Source organism: Peromyscus eremicus, chromosome 8a (assembly GCF_949786415.1).
Source record: "Peromyscus eremicus chromosome 8a, PerEre_H2_v1, whole genome shotgun sequence".
NCBI classification, from domain to species: Eukaryota; Metazoa; Chordata; class Mammalia; order Rodentia; family Cricetidae; genus Peromyscus; species Peromyscus eremicus.
Window position 1 is genome coordinate 40,835,917 of NC_081423.1, and position 21,937 is coordinate 40,857,853.

The window sequence follows — 21,937 nt, forward strand, 5'->3', positions numbered from 1 at the left end:
TCAGGAAACAACAGCCTTTCTATCAGGAGATGAGGGAATAAACACTAGAGACAGGCATAAGCAGCTGCCTGTGCCCCCGCCCCTTGCCTGTGAAGTCTTTCTGTGTTCCAGCCCTGGAGCATGACTAGACCTCTGTGAGCCTCAGTTTCCCCATCTGTAGATGTTGGCCCCTGCCCTGCTCGGCTCTATCTGAGGCTCTCGAGGCAGTGAACTGGGAATTAGTGTCCAAACTGTGTTGGGTGACGGAGTGATTCCCACACAGCCACTCTGACCCACCTCGCCCCCTCTGTCTCCTCACAGAGCATCTGAAGAAGCCACTGGAGGACTACATGGCCCTTTTCCCCAGCGTGAGGATTCTGAGGACCAAGAAACGGGAAGGCCTGATAAGGACCCGAATGCTGGGGGCTTCGGCAGCCACCGGGGACGTCATCACGTTCTTAGACTCGCACTGTGAAGCCAACGTCAACTGGCTCCCGCCTTTGCTCGGTAAGGAGTAGGGCGACCCGGAGTGGGTGTGTGGCCTGGGGGATACAGCTCAGCTGGTAGAGCACTTGTTTAGGATGCATGAGGCTCTGGGTTTGATTCCCCAGTGTTGCACAGCATAGATGAAGCATGATGACACGCACCTGTCGCCCTAGCACTTGGGAGGTGGAAGCAGAGAGATCAGAAGTTCAAAGTCATCTTCAGCTAAATGCTGAGTCTAAGGCCAGACTGGGATTCATGAGACCCTGTCTTAAACAAAAGAACCAAATCATGGCGGTGGGAGGGAGCTGTCTTGATGTCAAATGAAAGTACTTACTGCTTAACACCAATAGTAAGAGCCGGGCAGGTCGCAGAAAAGATCCCCGGGCCTCACAAAGGGTGCATGGGATTGAACTGGTCTTTTTTGTAGCCAAAGAAACTAAAGTTGAGATGCTCGGTGGCTTGCTTGTCCCCTGGGGCAGTTGATGTCAAAGTCACCAGAGTCTGTTCTTTCCCACAACTCCACGCTGCTTCCCAGGCCCCCTTCCTCTCAGATGCCCGGGAGGGAGGCACGATCCAGAAGTCTTCCTTTCACCGAAGCCTGTGGGTAGAGCGTGGGCATGAGGGACTCCTAGTGGAGGAAGGCCGGGTTAGGAGTTCTGAGTTCCACTCAGATGGAGACAGTAAGCAGGTACTGCCAGGCAGACACCTAAGTCAGGTGTCCTGTCAGGATTGAGACACATGGCAAGGCAGGGCCAGGGCAAGTTGTGAGGTTACCACCCTCAAGAGAAAAGTGGGGGGCTGGAGAGATGGCTCAGCGGTTAAGAGCACTGGCTGTTCTTCCAGAGGTCATGAGTTCAATTCCCAGCAACCACATGGTGGCTCACAACCATCTGTAATGAGATCTGGTGCCCTCTTCTGGCATGCAGGCAGAACACTGTATACATAATAAATAAATAAATCTTGAAAAAAAAAAAAGAAAAAAGTGAACTCCTCAAAAGCAGAGGGTAGGCTGTCCATCTCAGCGGACAAATACACACGCAGCACAATTCTCCAAAAGACCCTTGCTGCCCCCGCCAGACACTCCACCCCAGACATGCTGATCATGGTGGTCGGAGAGGGCATCACTAGTTGTTCAGGTAGCTACCAAGTGCCACCTACTCCAACAACCACAGCACAGCCAATGCCACTGTGCGGGTGAGGACTGAAAGCCAGCCCCACACAGCCCCACAGGACAACCCAGCTGTTTTTGTTTTTCTGAGCACATCACTGAGAACTTACTGGATCGCGCACTTCTGACAATTGGGCCCAGGATCTCACTAGGCTGAGAGAAAGACCAGAATTTCTGGTAAACTGCGTATTTAATTAAACCAAGCAATGGCCTACATCTGCCTTTCATTACCGAAGGAGAGAACGAAAAGGCCTGGGCCTCAGCGTCCAGCACATCTGCAGTCCGAGAGGAGCAGCCGTGTGGAGGATCCTTGCGTGAGAATGAAGTGGTGGACCGCTGAGTTGAGCTTGTCTAAACAGCCCTTAACTCTGTTTCTATGGAAATGGATGAGGGCTGTTTTCGTCCTCGGCAGAAGGAAGACTCATCCCCTCTCACTCGCCACCCCCCCCCCCCCAGTAGAAACACAAGAATCTCCATGTGGATCCCAGCGTGGCTTTTGTCTGTGAATCCATTAACACCTCCTAGCTCGGCTGGCTCTGCCCTCATTAATGGCTAGACGCGGAGCCTGAGGACTCAGCCTGGTGGGAAAGCTACTTGGATTCCCCATCCCCTTTTTCTTCATCATTATCCTCATCCCCGAGGCCTTGAGAGTCCCTCTGAGTTCCAGCCAAGTCTGTACTTGGATGTGACTTACACAGTCCAGCAGGCAGGCTCAGCATTCTTACCTACATGTTTGCCTGTGACAGAAGGGACAGAGGTACTCAGGCTCATAATGGCTCCTGGGAGTGTCTTGTGGTATCTGTCATGGTCATGGAAAATGGGGAATACTGGCATCTCAGTCTTCAGAGACCCTAGGGGTAGGGCATTTCATCCTCCTGTGCTCAACAAAAAAACCAAAACTCTGAGACATCAGCCAGCCATGTCCAGAGCTGCACTATGAAGGGGTGACATCAGGATGTAAACCTGGTTCAGTTCTAAACAAGTTCAGTGGCACAGGCCACTGCCATCCAGCAGGGTCAGCTGCCAGCCATCACCTCAGAGGTCTTGAATAATTAGGATAAGGGGCCCTTCTCTAGATCTTTCCCTCAAGGCCCCTAAGCATCATGAAGACACATTACTACCCAAGGGAGCTTGCCTATAGGCAGATCTAAGCCACGTTCCAAAGATTCTGACTCAGTGGGTGAGGAGAACAATGTGGGGGTAAAACTTACCCTAAGTGCATCTAGCACTAGTCATACCACTGTCCATTTGGGGATACATGTTGCAAGTGGCATTTCTGTGTGTGTGTGTGTGTGTGTGTGTGTGTGTGTGTGTGTGTATGAGAGAGAGAGAATCTGTGTGTATATGAATCTGTGTGTGTATGTATGAATCTGTGTGTGAATCTGTGTGTGTGTATGTGAATCTGTGTGTGTATGAATCTGTATGTGTGTATATGAATCTGTGTATGTGTATATATGAATCTGTGTGTGTGTGAATCTCTGTGTGTGTATGTGAATCTGTGTGTGTATGAATCTGTGTGTGTGTGTATGAATCTGTGTGTGTGTGAATCTGTGTGTGTGTGTGTGAATCTGTGTGTGTGTGTGAATCTCTGTGTGTGTGAATCTCTGTGTGTGTGTGTGTGTGTTGAGGCTAGTGCATGCTAGACAAATGCTCTACCACTAAGGTACATCTCCAGCCTCTGCAACCGTTTAAACCATGTGTCACAGTTGGAAATACAGTGGTCATCTCAATCTAGTACATACCTGCACACATTGTGGGACTTAACCATGCGTCCTGACATCATTTTGCCCGTAACAGATTCTGCTGTCTCGTGAAGTGAGGTTAATGGTCACTGTTCTCCAGGCTTGCGTGCATGTATGCATGTACACACACACAGTTTCACACTCACCTTCCCACCTACATAGGCCATGCCTTCAGATTAGAAAACAGGCACAGTGTTTTGGGAGAAGTGCTGTATGGCTTGATGAAATGTGGGCCCTGCCCTTCTCTAGCCCTCCAGGGCCCACATTGCAAGTCTTGAACATGAACCTTGACCCTGAGCAGCAAGCTCCCCGGCATAGCCAGCCCATCTGCCCCTCGTAGCAGATCATTGGCCCCGCAGTGGTCCCCTTGAAGCAGACAGAGCTTTCTGTGGGAACAATATAGGGTAGATCAAACCAGCACTGGAATCCTGTTTGTAGACTGAGCAAAGTGAATCAGTCAGCTCCTCCCAGGCTTGAAAGGGACCATGACATAGACTGGGTCAAGACCCCCTTTGCTGTCTTGAATCACTCAACCTGTAGCATTCCATGGGGTGGCACTCTCTGCCTGCATACCTTCTGGCTTGGGAACCCAGAACTTCCAAGGGATGTCTGTTCCCTTTTGTGTAGCTTGGGCTGTTTAAAAACTCAAGCCGAATTGTCTTACTGCTGATCACAGCCGTGGGTGCCCATGAGCAGTTGGGACAGACGGACACTAGGGAACCTGGCTGCTTTTGGCCATGAGTCACCATCAGGATTTTGCAACAAGAAGTGAGGCAAGGCCAGAATAGGGGTTCTCATAGAAGAAAATTAGTGCATGCCAACAGCAGAGCCATACATCCATAGCCCCATAATTTGAAATTTTCAAATACTGTGTTTTCCAAGCCTTTTAACAACCTCTAAGGCAGACCCTCCGACCTGATCTCACAGAAGAGACCCTAGGGCTTGGAGTTGTCTGAGGAAGTGCCTCCTGTGGTGCTGGGTCTCGAAGGAAGCCATAGTCCTTCTTACAAAAGCCTGCAGATTCCAAGCACATGCCTGTGATCCCAGCACTTGGGAGAAGGATAAGGACTTCAAGGCCAGCCTTGGCTACATCGTGAATTGAAGTAGAGTCAAGAGAATCATTCCCAGGTCATCCTTAGCTACATAGTGAGTTCCAGGCCAGCCTGGGCTACGTGAGACCCTGTTTAAAAAAAAAAAAAACACACACACAAACAAACCCTGCAATGTTCTTCCTCTCTGTGGCTCCTAAGCAGGTGTTAAAGATGGTCATCCTGGGAACTGTTCAGAGTAAGTACCCTATAGAGCGGGAACTGCCCTCCGCTGCCGCATCCACTAATGGGCATCTCTCCACCACCTCAGACCGCATTGCTCGGAACCGAAAGACCATCGTGTGCCCAATGATCGACGTCATCGACCACGATGACTTCCGGTATGAGACACAGGCCGGGGACGCCATGCGGGGTGCCTTCGACTGGGAGATGTATTACAAGCGGATCCCCATCCCTCCAGAGCTGCAGAAGGCTGACCCCAGTGACCCATTTGAGTAAGTACCACGGGCCTAGGCTCCTAGTGGCAGTGACCCAGGGCCCCTCCCAAAGCACTGGGCGTCTTCACTTATCCTCATGTCCAGAGCAGAGGGTCCACGGTCCTGAGCCCACTCAGAACTGAGCACCAATTCTCTAACCGCTAAAATTATCCAATTCTCTCACACCCCATACTTCATCCCAAATCTCAGCTGTCCCCCACGTACAGCACCTCTCTTTGCCAAGCAGCCATGTTTCAAGTGCAGCAGCTATCCTAAGCCACCTAGGGGTGATATCGCCTCGGTAACACAGCAGGAATAGAGAGCAGAGGCTGAGAGTGAGTGTGTGTGTGTTTTTTCTTAAACAGGGTCTCATGCAGCCCCCTGACACTTGCCTACTGTATCACCACAGTTCATTCGTGAGGGAAGCCGGGTGGAGGGTCAGCGATTTGAACCCGTGGCTTAGAGGCAGGGTCAGAAGCCAGCCGTGAATAGCCGGTAGCTCAGAAGCCTCCCACGAGTTACCAGGGACCGCTGCCGTTTGCAGGGGTAAAGTCAGGATGGCAACGGGGGGGCTCCACCCGCCTTGAAGGCCGAGGTGGGAAGGATACCGGAGTACTTGCAGGACAAGCTGTGGTGTGTCGTGCCCTCAGTAACGTCCCAGGGGTCCCCCCTTGTATGAAGGTCCCCTCCACCTGCCACAAAAAAGGCTCAGGAGGCACATGGTCAGTCTCTACCATGAGTCCAGGAGCCAAGCAGGGGCGTGAAGGCTCTCCCCGAGCACGTTGGTTTGAAGGTTTGGATTGTTCTACCCTCAGACCGGGGCACAGGCATCCATCCTGATAGGTTTTCACACAGCAGACGTTGTTGGACAGCTTCTGCTCGGTGCTGCCCTGTGTGAGGCACCATGGTGTCCTCTGGAACCTGTCACATCACACCCTCACTCCCTCACCCCTCTGTGTGTCTGTCATGTCTGTGCCTTGCTGGTGTAGCTCCCTTCTCCCCTGGGGTGATTCTCCTCAGCAAACCTCCTCAACACCTTTTCCTCTGAGCATCCTTCCTTATTCCCTCTCCCTGCCTCCTCACTCCCAGGACTGGAAGCAGACACAGTCTTTGCCTTCCTTAGTGTTCTTGTCTGTACTCCCCAGAGGCCTTTACTATCCTCCATCTGTCTCCCGGATCCCTCTGGGCTGAGGTGACTGCTCCGCCACACTGCTGTCCCCCGAAGGACGGTGGTTTGTCTCCTGGTCCCTCCAGTACCTGCCTCATGAGTGGCATTTAGTGATAAACCAATGAACAAATGAATGAGTGGGGTTCATCCTTCCTCCCGGAGTAACTGGTAGGATTGAGCTGGCGTCTGTGGACAGCACAGTCGAGCGAACGTCTGCTGAGCTCAGTGACAGAGAATCCTCAAAGGAGCCAGCTCCAAAGCAGGTGCCTCGGCCGTGGCCCAGAGGCTGCTTCCACAGGCCCGGCGAGGTCCCGGCAAGCTGTGTTATTTTTCAGTCTCTCTAGAAGGTTCTGCAGCACATTCATGCTGAAGACATCTGGTTCAGACCCAGTAGCTAAGGGGAAGGCTGGAGACAGATGTCTGTGCTGCAGCTGTGAGACCCGTGGGGAGGAGTTGCTGGTGCCGCAAATGTCACTTCCCAGACACCCTCAGGTGTTAATCCCATCGAGGGACTGGGGATCCCTTAGGTTAGAATACAATGGTTTGTATGAGAGGAAGCGGCAGGCAAGAAGAAGGCCAGGTCCCCAACCCTGAGGCCTTGGAGTCCCCAGCAGACAAGCTGAGTTTCTGGGGACACCATTGGCTAGGAAGCAGGGCTTCTGACCACGTGTCCTCAGACCACGCCCCTTCTCTGACAGGTCTCCTGTGATGGCTGGAGGGCTGTTCGCCGTGGACCGGAAGTGGTTCTGGGAGCTGGGCGGATATGACCCTGGCCTGGAGATCTGGGGAGGGGAGCAGTATGAGATCTCCTTCAAGGTGAGTCTCCTCTCCCATGTGCGGCTGCTGTGGCTTCTCTGCTCCCGGGGTGGAGGAGTCGGAAGCTGGCTAGCCACTGCCTGAGTAGGGGGCAGTGGGAGGGTGGAAGGGACCTTCAAGCTGCCTGGTCTCAGCCGTAGAGCTGATTTGTTTCCGCTGGGCCTGGCAAGGCTGTGCTGGAGCCACCCACCAGCAGCATCGGGAAGATGAAGACAGGCAAACCTAGGCCTTAGGCCTTGTAGCCTCACAGATGCCCCACTGACCTACATGGTTGCCTTCTCAAGTTTTCCCTCTTGCGCCTGTCACAGCAGGAGTTGGCAGAGACCACTGGGCTGAAGCTCCCGTGGAGGAGTTGGAAAGATCTCAATTCAAGTTCTAATCCCATCCCATCACTGAGTGGTCTTGACTCTGAGCAGTTTAGATCACTTCTCCAGCTGAATGAGACTAGTAACACATACACACACACACACACACACACACACACACACACACACACACACACGAGCCCAGGACCTGGGACGGTTAATTGAGAAGACTAGACAGTGCTTAGCACAGAGCCTGGACCACAGCCAGAGATTAGTAGCTGACAGACATTGCTAAAGATGACGTCCGTCAATATTTACTGTCGCCTCTGGGTTAACCTAGAGCCAGCAAGCTGCCTGACAGTGACTGTGAAGGAGTTACTAGTTACTAAGCAACTAGTTTACCACTAGTAATAGGAGTGTACATTCTCCTCTGTGTTTGGGCCCCAGGAGAAGAAGACTCTGCCCCTGTGAGGGAAAGAATAGCTTATCCTGTACTCCTGTGGTCCATCAGGACCAGTATCAAGGGCTCGGGAGATGGCTGAGGAGTAAAGACACTCACTGCAAAGCCAGGTGACCCGAGTTCCATCCCCAGAACCCGCACGGTGGAAAGAGAGAACCATTTCCCACAAGTTGCCCTCTATATGCATGCTGTGGCGTTCATATGCACATGTGTGCATGCACACACACACTCACACACAGACACAAACAGGCATCCAACATTACCAGCCCCTGGCTGACAAGTCCCCAACCCAGGAGGGACAACCAGCGCCATTACTGGTTTGAGCATCATACTTCAGTGCAGTGGTCTGACGTCAAACACTGGTGAGGGACCTCAGGGCTGGGCCCAGGTGGTCCATGTCAGGTCCTAGTTCTGACTTCCAGCAGCAGCTATGTGGTCCTGGACCGGGATGTCTCCCCTCACTGAGCCTTAATTTCAGCTTCCATAAAACGAGGCTAGTGGTTATGTGGCTCTCAGTGTTGTTGAGAATTAATGAGACCATGCTTGCTAGGAGCTAGTTAATAAGAGTCCTAAAGAACGTTATTGCTATCAAGATGTCGGTATCATCTGCAGAACTGGCTGCACAGTTCAGACCTGGGGAATACAAACAGCTTCCTAGAATTCCGCCCAGACATTTCTCTGCTATGATAAAGGCGTCCGTGTCTCTGTTAACCTCCAGGTCTTTGGTGCTGTGCCCTTTGAGAGGACCAGCCTCCCAGATAAAACTAATGTTGGTATCAAGGGGTAACGCCCAAGAGTATTTAGCAAAAATATTTGGCGCCAACTGGTTTGGGGCACATGCCCTGTAACAGCTCCCCTCCAGCTCTGTTGGAGCTAACAGGATGCCACACCAGCCCTTCACATGTGTGTCGGACTGTATAATCCTCGCAGCCACCTGTGAGGGCGAGCCACTGGGAGACCCGCCTCACGGGGGCAAGTAGGACTCAGAATACTCAGTCTGCAGCGACTGGGCCCCCAGAGCCTGACCCCAAGCTTGCCAGATCCAAAGTTCCCGTATTAGCCTATTGAGAAAAACCAATTGATAGGAAAACTAGCGTAAAAATACCAGTTGTACTTCCTCACCCTCGCTTCCGGTTTTGCCTCTTCCTGGGGTCGTGCCTACATTACTTGGCTGTTCCTTGGGCTCTCAGTGAGTAGAACGCGTCAGAAGTAGCAAATAGGGGACCCGAGATGTGGCTCGGTGGGTAAGAGCACCTACTGCTCCTGCAGAGGATCTGAGTTCAAAATCCAGCATTCACCTTGGGCAGCTCACAACCCTTCTCTCCTAACACCAGCTCCAAAGGATCAGACACCCCCTTGTGGCCTCTGCAGGTACTGACTCTCACATGTACACACTCAGACACATACGTAACTTTTTAAAACAAAAATTTTTTTTTTTTTTTTTTTTTTTTTTTTTTTTTGGTTTTTCAAGACAGGGTTTCTCTGTGTAGCTTTGTGCCTTTCCTGGAACTCGCTTGGTAGCCCAGGCTGGCCTCGAACTCACAGAGATCCGCCTGCCTCTGCTTCCCGAGTGCTGGGATTAAAGGCGTGCGCCACCACAAAAATAAATATTTTTAAAGGAAAAATAAATAGCCTATGAGTCTCTCCCCAGATGCCCTTGGCCCGTTGGTAGCCCCACCCCCACCCCCCAGTGGATGGGCTTCCTCAGGCTGCATCCGAGCTCATCACATAGTTTAATAAGCGATGATGTCTGCCTTGGGTCCAGGTTTTGTGAGTTGTAGCACAGAGGCCTTGTCTGTGGGGTCAGTCTGCCTAGCCCATGTCATCTAGTTTGACAAACGCTGCATTCCATGGGTGCAGTGAAGTCACGGATCGGTCCACCAAACATCGATTTGTCCCCAGAAAGAAACCCATCCGAACTGTGAAGTGTTGCTAGGTGATCAACCGCAGGAGATCCTGGATCCTTTTGTGTCTCACTCACTGCCACTTCCCCAGCACCTGAAGGGCTGCCTGGCATGGAGGATGCTGCATGCGTATCTGTGGCTATGTGACCCAGAGCAGCTGTGTCACTGGCCAGAGCCACTTCCGGGTCCCCTGGCAACTCGTTGTCCAAAAAACTACTGCCGTGGAGAACAGCGGAGAGTTTTTGACAAAAGGATCTCTGAACCCAAAAAGATTCCATTTTGTTCCATGTGTTTCAAAGACCCATGTAATGTCACTCATCAGGCAGTCACAGCAGCAGAACAAATGGTGTTTTTGTTGTGTTGATTTTTTTTTTCCCTCCACTCGGTTTATTTACAAAAGACTCGGTAATGAAGCCACACTGGAGTGTCAGGAAGGAGGCTGGCTGCAATCCCATCTGATCCAATTATGTCGGGCACTCCCTGGGGGAAATGAGCTGATGTAATGAGCGGGCCTGGGGAGGGGGGCATTCTTCCTTCAACTCTCTCTCTCCCGGCCAGCGACAGCCCACCTGTGTTCCAGGCCCAAGGCAGGCCTGTCCATCTGCTGTGGTGTCTCTTTGAACACAGGGTTCTGTGTTGGCCAGGGCTTAGCCTCTCCCAAGGGCCAGATTCCCTTTACTGAGACCCCATCCTTCATAGTGACAGAAAAGACGCTGGCCTGAAAGACACAAAGTATACTTCCAGAAGTTATGATGGATCTCTCTGTGCCATTGGGCCTAACAGATTAATAATCCAGCTCTGATTCCATGCCAGGCCTGTTTCTCCTCATGGAAGAACCCCAACAGACCCATTCCAGGGCTGACGATGTAGCTTGTTGTTACAGCAAGTGTGAGCTCCTGCCACAGAATAAGTGAATAATTAAATCTGTGCCACCATTGATGAATTGGTTGGACATGATAGCACACAGTTGTAATCCCAGCACTCAGAGGCAGAGGCAGGAGGGGATGTGGTGAGTCTAAGGCCAGTCTGGGCTACATAATTGAATTCCCTGTGTTGAAAGAAAAGAAGCGGGCTGGAGAGATGGCTCAGTGGTTAAGAGCACAGATTGCTCTTCTAGAGGTCCTGAGTTCAATTCCCAGTGACCACATAGTGACTCACAACCATCGTAGTGAGATCTGGTGCCCTCTTCTGGCCTGCAAGGACACATGCAGGCAGAATACTGTATACATTATATATATATATGAAAAGGAAAGGAAAAAAAGCAAGGAGCTGGAGATGTAGCTTACTTGGTAGAGTGATTGCCCAACATGTGCAAGGCTCTAGGTTTGATCCCCAACATAACCTAGCTTGGTGGTGCATTGCCTGTGATCCTAAGCACTAGGAAGCAGGAGAATCAGGAGTTCAAGGTTAGCTTGGGCTGCATGAGACTTTGCCTCAAAATAAAAGTTGCAGTCTAAAATGTTTGGAATGAATGGTCACTGACCCCTTCTTTCTGCTACTTCTATCCTCAGCAGGCTTCTGTCTCCCAGAGGTCATTGTGTCAGAGTCCCCTGCTTGGAGCGTGGCATCTTGTCAGCTCTTGAAGCTGGTTAAGTGCTGGGTTCTGTAGCTCAGCGCGCGCACACACACACACACACACACACACACACACACACACACACACACCACCTCTTCTCTCTATGCCTCCCCGTACCCCTCTGACCCCATCATTCAATGGGACTCTTCTATCAGTAGCCCAGACTGAAAACAATGTAAAGGCTAAGCTTGACAGACTGACAGTTCCCTGGTAGGGACCCTCCCCCACTCCGGGTCCACTCGCTCAGTCTACTATGGCTCCCTCTCCAGGGCTGTCTCCTGCAGCTCCCCAGCAGTCTGTGGGAACCTATGGGAAGCTCCTTGAGTGTCCTTAGCCTGACAGCTGTGAGTCTGTCCCAGGGCCAGCTGCAGCCCTGGCCCTCCTGGAACCAGCGGGTGGTGTGCTGGAGAGGGACTTGATTACAGCGGATCTTAGTTTCCCCACGTGAAGCTGCATTGACTTGTGAGGGAAGGAAGACCTGGAACTGCAATGTGATTGGCTAAGAGCAGAGCCAGCCTGGGCCTTGGACCGGCCACGGTTGCCGTGGCCCAGTACAACTTCAGACACCAACCTGAGTCTCTGGCTTTCTGTCCCAGAAGGGGGCAACCCCTGGTTTGAGGAAGCTGTCTCTCCAGTTGAGAGATGTTTGTCACAAGACAGAGGTGATGGAGACCATGAGAGTAACTCTCTCTAGCCTCCTGTCTCCCAGTGCAAAAAAGAAGGCAGGCTGATTCCAGAGAAAGATGGGAGAAGGCCTTCCATTTCAGCCAGTGGCTGCTCTCCTGGCTAAGAACACAAGCACATGAGACACTTTCTCAAACAGAAGGACCTGAGGCCTCAGCCATCAAGGCTGGGGACCGAAGCTGGCTGGCCTGGTCACTGGCCTCCAGGAAGAGTGAGTAGGACAGTCCTCCACACAGAGAAAGAGTGCCGACAGGCAGACGCCCACGACCACTGCAGGAGGATCACAGCTGAGATGCATCTGTGCACATAATTATGTTGCATTTGAGAAAAAAGCAATGAAGGGGCTGGAGAGATGGCTCAGCGGTTAAGAGCACCGACTGCTCTTCCAGAGGACCCAGGTTCAATTCCCAGCACCCACGTGGCAAATCACAACTGTCTATAACTCCAGTTCCAGGGGCATCTGACACCCTCACACCAATGTACATAAAAATAAAATTAAGTTATGAGAGACAGAGAGAGAGACAGAGAGAGAGAGAGAGAGAGAGAGAGAGAGAGAGAGAGAGAGAGAGAGAGAGAGAGAATGAAGGAGAAGTGTGTGCCCCTGCTGTGAGTCAGTTAGCCCCTTGGAGGTGTCAGGTGAGGCCCTGCAGGGAGGGTGGGGAGGCAGCAGAGTTCAGGCACTAGGAGTTCTCCAGGCAGAGGGAGGAGCTGTGGGAGAGGGGGACAAGAGGTGAGAGAGAGGGGAGAAGACAGCCACAGGGAACCCTCTCATGCCGATGACCTGTGGGAGACTCATCTTGGGTAATCCATGTGGACTCAGTAGTCAACAGCAGCGTTAGCCTGAAGAGAACTCCCCTCTGAATCAGCCACCAGCACCTCCATCCTGGGCAGGAATCCATGGAGGGAACCCAGGCAGATCCTCTGTGAGTTTAGGACATCCTGTGCCCTGGGAACACCTTGGATGCCTCGATCCTTCCAGCAGAGCAAGGTCACCCTGGTTCCTTCTGGCTGGTGGCCAGTGTGGCCAAGGCCAAAGGACGTGGAGGTCCCAGCAAAAAGGTGGCCTTGGATTTCATTTGTTCTGTTTGCACAGTGGAAGGACTCCAAGCCAGTGGAGCTGGGGACAGCTTTAGCTAATGCTCGCATCCCAGGAGATGGTCAAAGCCAGGGTAGGCAAGTAGTCCCCACCAGCTTGGCACTACCCCTCTCTGAGAAAGGCAGAGGGTGGCCTGGCAATGGGCTGGCATCTCTGCCTGGCAAAAGCGTACTTCCCCATCAATCCTCAGTGAGGGGAGGCTGGCGGCTGATCGATATCTCCCGCTTTAAAAATAAACTTCTTGGCTTGGCCTTGACATTAATCTAGCATTCGGAGCCCATTACCTTGAGACCAGCATTCTGTTCGACTGACTAGCCAGGGTTTCCTTCTTACCCACCGTCAGAGCAGAACTGCCTTGTCTGCTAACTGCAGCCTCAGACACCTCCCACCGTGGGCAATGGCACAGGGGACAGCCTGCGTCCATCTTGACAGGAGGCAGCGAGACCCAAGACCCTTTGAGAGCCCTGACTGGATTAGGACTGAAGCCCAGCCTCAGTGCACCCCCAGCAAGGGCACTGCACAGGGCATGCATCATCAGTGCCCCATGCCAGTCCCTCAAGCCACAGGAGACGGAACGTGAGAACATGGCTAATGTCCCAGAAGCAGCTAGGACCCTCCATGCCCAAAGCCACCGTGGCCTCCATTCTGGACTGTAGTTATCTGCCCAGGACTGCACCTACCCCATCCCATGAACGGAGCCAACTGTATAAAAATTGAATGTATGAAGATATCCTGTCCAGCCACACCCTGACAGGAGCCCGTGCCTTCCCTTCCCTCACACCCCGTTGGACTCCAAGCCTCTGGTGTCCATGGTGCAGTATCCATGCCTACCCCTGAGCCTTTGCATGCTTCTTGTTCTCGTCACTTTAGTACCTCCTGAATCAGACCGTCCCAGCTGCTGAGGACAGTGTGGCAGCCTCCTCCCTGCCCCGATCCCCTGCTTCTTCCCAGCCTGTCCCCTTCTACTTTCATGTCTTGTGTGCACGTGAACCAGTGAGCTCAATTAGTGTTATTCACGGGATCATGGACACCTTACCAGTGGCTACACCACGGAAGAAAATGTCTCCTCCCTCACTGGCACCCATTACCACCTCATTCACATGGGAATGTTGAGGGGCCCCGTCTATTTGATTTATTTTTATTAATGAATTTGCGAGGGGGTGCTATGGCACACATGTGGAGGTCAGAGGACAACTCGGGGGAGTCGCTTCTCCCCTTCCGCCATGCAGAACCCAAGGCTTGACAATAGGTGCATTCTTACCTGATGGGCCACCTGTTGGCCCATAGGAGCCCAGTCTTGGGCAGGGTCTCATGCAGGTGACCACAGCTGGTGTGGATTCAAGAGCACAGTGGCCATGCCACGCCCATGGGTTTCTGTTCTAGCCTCGACATTTAACTTCCTGTGCACCCCAGTGTCTGCCATGGGTTCTGCACAGTGCTCGGCAGCCATGGCCGGCAGCTCTTTCTACAGCCTTGGAGGTCAGTCCACGTGGGCTGTGTACTGGCATTTGAGAGGATGGGGACATAAGGATTGAGGGTCACCTTCATCCTCCCTTCTCACCCTGCAGGTGTGGATGTGTGGGGGCCGCATGGAGGACATCCCCTGTTCCAGGGTGGGCCACATCTACAGGAAGTATGTGCCCTACAAGGTCCCCGCTGGAGTCAGCCTGGCCCGGGTAAGGTGGTGGCTTTCCAGGGAACTGGGGGCAGCCTGTGGTAGCGTGGAGACACCCTGAGGCCCCAGGCTAAGTGACTGATAGAGGATGTCCAAGTGAAATCCAACTGAAAGGAACTTACATATAGCCCGGCTTGACTACGTGGAAGCTGTGGGCCCGGGGAGGATTGCCAGACTCCTCTGAGGCTGTGCCTGGAGCTTTGCTGAAACGGAGTTGATCCCTCCCAACTCATCATTGCCCAGGGTGCAGAAAGACAGGAAACTGATGTGTTAAGTGGAGTGAACTGGTCATTTCACAGGAGGGCTACCTGTGGTAGAGCTTACAGAGATACAAAGCTAGACCAGGGGTGATTTAAAGAAACATGTCAAGCAGGCATGATGATGCTCTTATCATCACTGTTGAAAAGCTTGGGGGTGGATGTCATAATAAATAAATAGCTCTCTTCTTCACCCACCCACCCCCCAAACATGTCAAACTGTTTCATTGACCTGAAAACCATATCAGGGATTGAACTAAATTGACCACTGACTACAAGGGGTAATCATTAGCAAAAGATTTGGGAGATGATAGTTCTTTTACTGGGGAAATAATTTTTTTTTTTTAAATAAAAATAAGGGTGACCTCAAAAATAAGTGAAGGAGGTGCCTGGGGGTGGGGGATGAAAAGACACAATGCTGTTTGCAGTACTAGAAAGGCCAGAGTGCAGCCACACCCCAGCAAAGAAGCATTGGGGGACCAACCCTCTCCTTTCCCGGGGCCTTGTCAGAGGAGAGTCATTTCCTCAGCTTCAAGCGCCGCTGAGCCAGAACGTGGCCTGGAAGGCAGGGTGGCAGAGCCCTCTAGTGGTGAGAATCTCTAATGACAGCCTCCAAGCCCGCTGCTCTATGGACAGCCCCTTAGCAGGGGAGTTGAGTTCCAGATAAAGCCCACCAGGCACTGGAAATCTTCTCAGATGCCCTCAGCCTCCCCTGCAGGATGCCAAAAAGGAGGACAGAGCCAATGTCTTTTCATAAGCCAGAGACTGCCACTCTTGGAGGCTACCAGGAGCATGGGGACAGTGACCACCCCCTCCCCAGCAGGACCCAGGACCTGCCCCACTGCAACCTTTTCTAAGCCAGAGATGAACATCAGGGTGCTGGGGGGCTTCAGTGACACCAAAAATCCCAGCCAGGCACCCGGCAGAGCAGGGGCACACTGACCTCCCTTCTCCCTGGGTTCTGTTCTCCACTTCCTGGAGGGAGAGATGAAAGGAAAACTCCACCTCCTGTTTAAGTCTGACTGACGCCTGCATCTGTGCCCTAAACAGCAGCTGTGACTGTCCACACAGGTGTTTGTGGCTGCATCCCCGTTAACATCTGGGGCTGGACAGTGTGCTTCTGTGTCTCACCTGAATCCTGTCCAGACGTCTAACATCTTTGGCCATCTGTCCTGAGTCAGGCCCTGCGTCTGACATGAGCTAACCCCAGGGGCTCATCCCACCTCTGTGTAAGCCCAGCTGTCCCCTGTGTGGCTGCATGTGAGGTGCCTGTGCCCACCGGAACTGCAGCTCACTGCCATCATTTAGTTCCAGGTCAGGTGCAATGTGTTTGGTCTTCCCAGCATTCCAGAATCTGAGACAAAGGGGATGGAGAGTTCAAAACCACCCCAGGCTTCATAATCGAGATCCTGTCTTCAAAGACAAAAAAAAAAAAAAAAAAAAAAAAAAAAAAAAAAAAAAAGTCGGCTCACTCTTTTGGCAATCAAATTCACAGGCTTCTTGGGCACTTGCCTCCTGAATGACATTTAGAGGTTCTCAGGGCCCTGAGAGAGCCAGCATGCTCTCTTAGTGGCACATCTGCCTCTAGAACAAACACTGGGTCTTGCTGCACAGGGCTGTCACTGGAACTGGTACATAAGAAAAGCAGTCCTGCAGCAGGTGGAGAGGACAGGCCTTAATGGGCAGGCCAGGGAAAGAGAAGAGTTCCCATGTTCTAGATGGTTCCTGATGTGCAGACTCTGAGGCCTTCCACATCCACCAGGCCCAGCCTTTGCTAGCTCTCTTTCCAGTGCGGTCAGAGGCTGCAGGGAAGCCTGGCTGCCTCTGGGATGAGCACAGAGCCCTGCCACAGGGCAGTGGTCCCATGCAGGGCCTCCTTGGTGTCACCATGCCTCCCTGTGCTCAGGAGAAGGTGACTTTCTGCTTGGGTCAAGAGCTAAGAATGGTTTTCACGATTTTAAGCAACTGGAGGGGAGGCCCAAAGAACTTAGGACACCAGGTTGTGACACTTGACAATCAAATGGTGATTGACGTCATAAAGTTTTATTGGTGCATGGCCACGCTCCCTCATTTACATAGGCCCTGGCTGTTTTACAGCCCCATGCCTTGAGACCATCTGGTCTGCAGAACTCAATTATCTCCACCAGAAAACACTTAAACATTTGTCCAGCCCCGCCATGCTGTCTGCTCCGAAAGCAAACCTTTCCACACAGGCGTCAATAACTGCGACACTTCAGAGGGAAATTCAGATTAACCTCAAGATAGACGTCAAGCCCATCCAGTTCCATGTGTGTCTTGAGGGAGGGGGAAGCGGGTCCCAGCCCTTGAAGGAAGCCTGGGTTTAAAGGGAGAGGTTTGTAAGCAATGGCTTCCTCCAACCTATGCTCTTGTGGTCTGAGTGGGGTACACTGCAGGAATACAGGGTTTTCACATGATTGACACACAAGATCTTAGTCTTCCTGTCTCCAAATCGCTCTGCCCAGGGTGCCTCCAGTCCCCATTGGTTGTTGTCTTGTAGTTGGCTGTCCTAGGGCTTTATTTAAAAAAACAAAAACAAAAAACAACTCTCAAACCTCTGAGGATCCTGAGAAATCTCACCTGCTGGCAGGATTAAACCTTCTGGGCGTGGCATTTGGCCAGAACTGCTGGTTGAAAGTGACAGAAACCCAACTCAAATTGGCTTTTAAGAGCTGGAGAAGCGACTTAGTAAGTGCTCAATGTGCTGATGTGAGGACCTGAGTTTGGATCCCAGCACCCACATAAACAGCCGCCTATAACCCGACATCTGTAACCAAACCCAAACCAGGGGAAGAGACAGGGTAGCTGGGGGGTGCTGGTTACCAGCCTAGCTCCAGGCTCAGTGAGAGACCCTGTCTCAAAAAATAAGGTGTAAGGGCTTGCAGGATGGCTCTGGGCTGGCCTGGGCTCCTCAGCAAGCCTGACCCTTCCACCTACCTTTCTTTCCAGAACCTGAAGCGAGTGGCAGAGGTGTGGATGGATGAGTATGCAGAGTACATATACCAGCGCAGACCGGAGTACCGCCACCTCTCAGCTGGGGATGTCGTGGCCCAGAAAAAGCTCCGAAGCTCCCTCAACTGCAAGAGCTTCAAGTGGTTTATGACCAAGATTGCCTGGGACCTGCCCAAGTTCTACCCACCTGTGGAGCCCCCAGCCGCGGCATGGGGGGAGGTGAGTGTGGATGGAGGGACTGGGCACAGACACCAAGAGAATGTGCCCAGTAAAGCCTGAATGTCGCAGTCCTTTCTTCTCTTTCTCTCTTGGACCCTGTCGTGGTGGGGCTGATTTTTTTATTTGTTTGTGTTTTATTGTGCTGTTGAGTGTTCTGAAAATTTAAACTGGGTCAGCATCCATTCCACCTTTTGACTATGAGACACTGCTGGGTTTGGGCCCTTCGGCTTGCAATGAATGCCGGGGACGGGAACCCAGGACCTTGTGCATTCTAAGCCATGCTCTTCAAGTGAAGCATGTTCCCAGCCCGTGGAGCCCATTGGAAATGCAGACTAAGAGTATAGAGGTTAGGCTTGAGTTGTAATGTCCACATCTCCATCTCGTCCTCCTGTGGACTACAGGATTTCTCACCAGGACCTCAGGAGCCCATTTGAGACTGATCAACTGTCACCACCTCGCCTCTTGGTGCTGTGTGCACCCTAAGCAAATCTGCAGCCCAGAGCTCCCGCCTGACCCTCCAGCCTTCATGGCTGAAGTATGGGCCAGGACCACTTTTGTTCTTTGGAGTGGGCTGGGGAGACCCTCTGCTTCCTTGTGCCATTCCCTTGCCCTAAAGGATAATTCTAGATGGATGGCAAAGATTGCATCCTTCTCGAATAGCTTCCAAGACACTGTTCCCTGCCGGACACCTGCCCCTCAGGCCCCTGGAATGCGGGTCAAACTGGATCCTGGATCTGCTGGGTGGGACGCTCTCAGTGGGAGGCCATAGAGGGACTTGGGCCTCCCTCCTTCCTTCCTCACCTTCCCAGACTTCAGGAAGATTGTCACTGGGGAGCTTCTGGGATCCTGTTCATCACAGTCAGGAGGACCTCCAACAGCCTGGGGCAAGCACTTCTAAGGGAGTTCAGAGTTCAGCCTGTCTTGGATTTCTGCCTCAGTCTCCTCACCACCCAGCAGGGCCCAGTGGACACCTTGAGGTGCCTCAGTGGTTGCTCTTCATTTTTGCCCTCAGATTCGCAACGTGGGCACAGGGCTGTGCACAGACACCAAGCACGGTACTTTGGGCTCCCCGCTGAGGCTTGAGACCTGCATTCGGGGCCGTGGGGAGGCTGCCTGGAACAGCATGCAGGTAAGGGCCACCCAAAGGGACTCCCAGGTTCCTACACATTTGTCAACCAGAAGATGAGTCTCAGAGCTCCTAGAGCACCATGGGAAGGGAGTAGGGAATTCCTGCATATGACAGATACCACTGTTCATCTGGACTGCCTTTTTTCTCCTGAGTGCTGGAATTAAAGGTGTGCACCACGCCCAGCCCATAAATATAAATTTAAACAAAAAATACTGGGAAACAAGTGCTCAGCTACAAGAGTGCCTGCTTAGCATGTGCAAAGCCCTGGATTTAATCCTCAACACCCCATAACTGGCCTTGGTGGCACACACCTGTAATTAATCCCAGCACTCTGGAGGCTGTGGCAGGAGGTGGGAGATCAAGGCCAGCCTGTGCAATGTGAGACCTTGCTTCAATAAGAAAGTAACAGCAGGTCTCTCTTTGATGTGTTGGCATAGATTCCTCTGAGGAGAGCTGGGTCACGTATAGTAGGCTGGTTTTCGTGTTTGAGGCCCCGCCACACTGATTTTCACAGGGGCTGCACTCACTTGAATTCCTCCCCAGGGTGGCGGAGCTCCTGGCCCTCCATCCTTGCAGGCTTCTGTTGGCATTTGTTTTCATGTTGATAGAAATTAAAAACACAAGCCGGGCATGGTGGTTACACACCTTTGATCCCAGCACGTAGAGGCAGAGTCAGGCAGATCTCTGTGAGTTTGAGGCCAGCCTGGTCTACAGAGTGAGTTCCAGGACAAGCTCCAAAGCTACACAGAGAAACCCTGTCTTGGAAAAAACAAACAAGCACAAATGTAGTAAAGCATAAGCAGCGTTAACTGCTCGAGCTTCTAACAAAATTCGGGAGAGACCTGAGCCCTGCACGCGGCAAACCCTGCTGTCAGAAATGGGAGGTGTGAGTAAATGAAGGTTGGCCACTGCTGGCTGTCCTTTCCAAGCCGCTGGCTAAAGTCAGCACAATTCCAGCCTTCTAGGGACTTCTCAGTGTATAGCCCTGACTGGCCTGAAACCCCACTATGTAGCCAAAGACTTGCGCACAAATGGTCCTAGTGGTCTGCTTTTTAAACCAAAATCTGGAGCCAGCCCAGACATCACCAGAGGCAGACAGGACAGTAACGTCAGGAAGCAAGCTGTTGGTAAATGTGCTGGCAGCCAGAGTGACCACAGTGAGATCAAGTTAAAAAGAAAGAAAGGAAGGTAGACAGACAATGGGGGAGGACATACTGTGAGTCCAGTTTTAGAGAATTCTAGAAGTTGCAACTGAATCTCTAGTAAGAGAAAGCAGATCTCTGGTGGCCTGGGGACCATGAGGGGACTGGAGGGAGATTGGGCCAGGGAGCACAGGGACCCTGGAGAGGGGCAGGTTTGTTATCTTTGAGGGTGGCTTTAGGCAGTCCGAGCACACCAGCTGTGCACTTTCACTGTGAACAGAGTATCGGCAGTTAGTAAAGCTCTAGAAAGGTGGGGGCTTGGGGGACTGGGGGAGCATTAATAAGCTAAATTCAGGAAGTGGGTCCAGCTTGGATCTTCATCCAGAATGGGAAGTCCACTGGGTGTCTAGTGGCACCAAGGTCTCTGGGGAGACTTCCTCTCATTAGAGTGGTGCTTGCTGAAGCTTCTGACTTGTTACCTTGTCTGGGATGCACTTGAGAACACAGTAGGAGCAGCAGCAAGGCGACAGGATTGCCTGGGAATTGATGCCTTTTAATGCCGAATGACCAGGAGGTGGAGAGATGGCTCAGCAGTTAAAAGAACGTACTGTTCTTACAGAAGACCCGGGTTCGTTTCCCAGCAGCCACACTGGGCAGCTCACAACCCTCTGTAACTCCAGCTCCAGAGGCTCTAGCGCCCTCTTCTGGTCTTTGCAGGCACTGCACTCACATGCACAGACACACTCATACACATAGTAAATAAAAGTAAATCTCCTCTTAAAGTCAGGCCTGGCTTATTAGAACAGGAGATAGAGTCAGCAAACTCTTTTTTGGACCCCTGAGCTTAATTTTTCCTAACTCAAAACAAAGCAAAAGCCCAACATTTCAGTGCCTGCCTGTAATGCCAGCATTCAGGAGGCTGAAGCAGGAGTTCACAGAGTTCAGAGCCAGCCTGGGCTACAGAGTAGAAGCCTGTTTCAACAATAGTAAATAATAAATAAAAACGGCCAAGCAAGCCAGTCATGGTAGCACATGCCTGTAATTTCAGTACCTGGGAGCTAGAGGCAGGAAGAGCAGGAGTTCAAGGTTATCCCTGGCTTCATAACACGACTGGGGCCATCAAACAGTAGACTCCATCTCAGAAGACAAGCTAGTAAACAAAGAAGGACATTCTCAGTGCTTGCTCCCTCTCTACTGACGTCCCTATGCATGCAGGTCTTCACCTTCACCTGGAGGGAGGACATCCGGCCCGGGGACCCTCAGCACACCAAGAAGCTCTGCTTCGACGCTGTCTCCCACACTAGCCCAGTCACCCTCTACGACTGCCACAGCATGAAGGGCAACCAGCTGTGGAAATACCGCAAGGTGGGGAGCGGTGGGGGAGGGTGGAGGGTGGAAACACCGCAAGGTGGGGAGCGGTGGGGGAGGGGGGAGGGGGGAAATACCGCAAGTGGGGAGCGGTGTGGGAGGGGAGCAGACCACTTGCTTGTGAGGTTGTCGTAGGATGGCAGTGCCTCCTGCTTCTCCCTGCAGATGCCGCCCACTCATCCTCTCTGCTGTTAATCTAGCCCTGAGAGAGAGCAGAAACCCAGATTCATGCATTTTAACAAGAAAGCCACCAGGCGGTGGTGGCAGC

General features: G+C 52.2%; 1 protein-coding gene across 2 annotated transcripts in view; it reads left to right on the forward strand.

Annotated features, from left to right (window-relative positions):
• Galnt10 (polypeptide N-acetylgalactosaminyltransferase 10) overlaps nucleotides 1-21,937 on the forward strand; it is a 149,534-nt gene that overhangs the window by 123,824 nt on the left and 3,773 nt on the right. For both annotated transcript variants that reach the window (XM_059270602.1, XM_059270603.1), the window contains 7 exons: nucleotides 301-486; nucleotides 4,735-4,918; nucleotides 6,767-6,884; nucleotides 14,478-14,585; nucleotides 17,809-18,030; nucleotides 19,043-19,159; nucleotides 21,517-21,666. In XM_059270602.1, coding sequence (XP_059126585.1) covers nucleotides 301-486; nucleotides 4,735-4,918; nucleotides 6,767-6,884; nucleotides 14,478-14,585; nucleotides 17,809-18,030; nucleotides 19,043-19,159; nucleotides 21,517-21,666 — 1,085 coding nt within the window. The remainder of the gene's footprint in view (nucleotides 1-300; nucleotides 487-4,734; nucleotides 4,919-6,766; nucleotides 6,885-14,477; nucleotides 14,586-17,808; nucleotides 18,031-19,042; nucleotides 19,160-21,516; nucleotides 21,667-21,937) is intronic.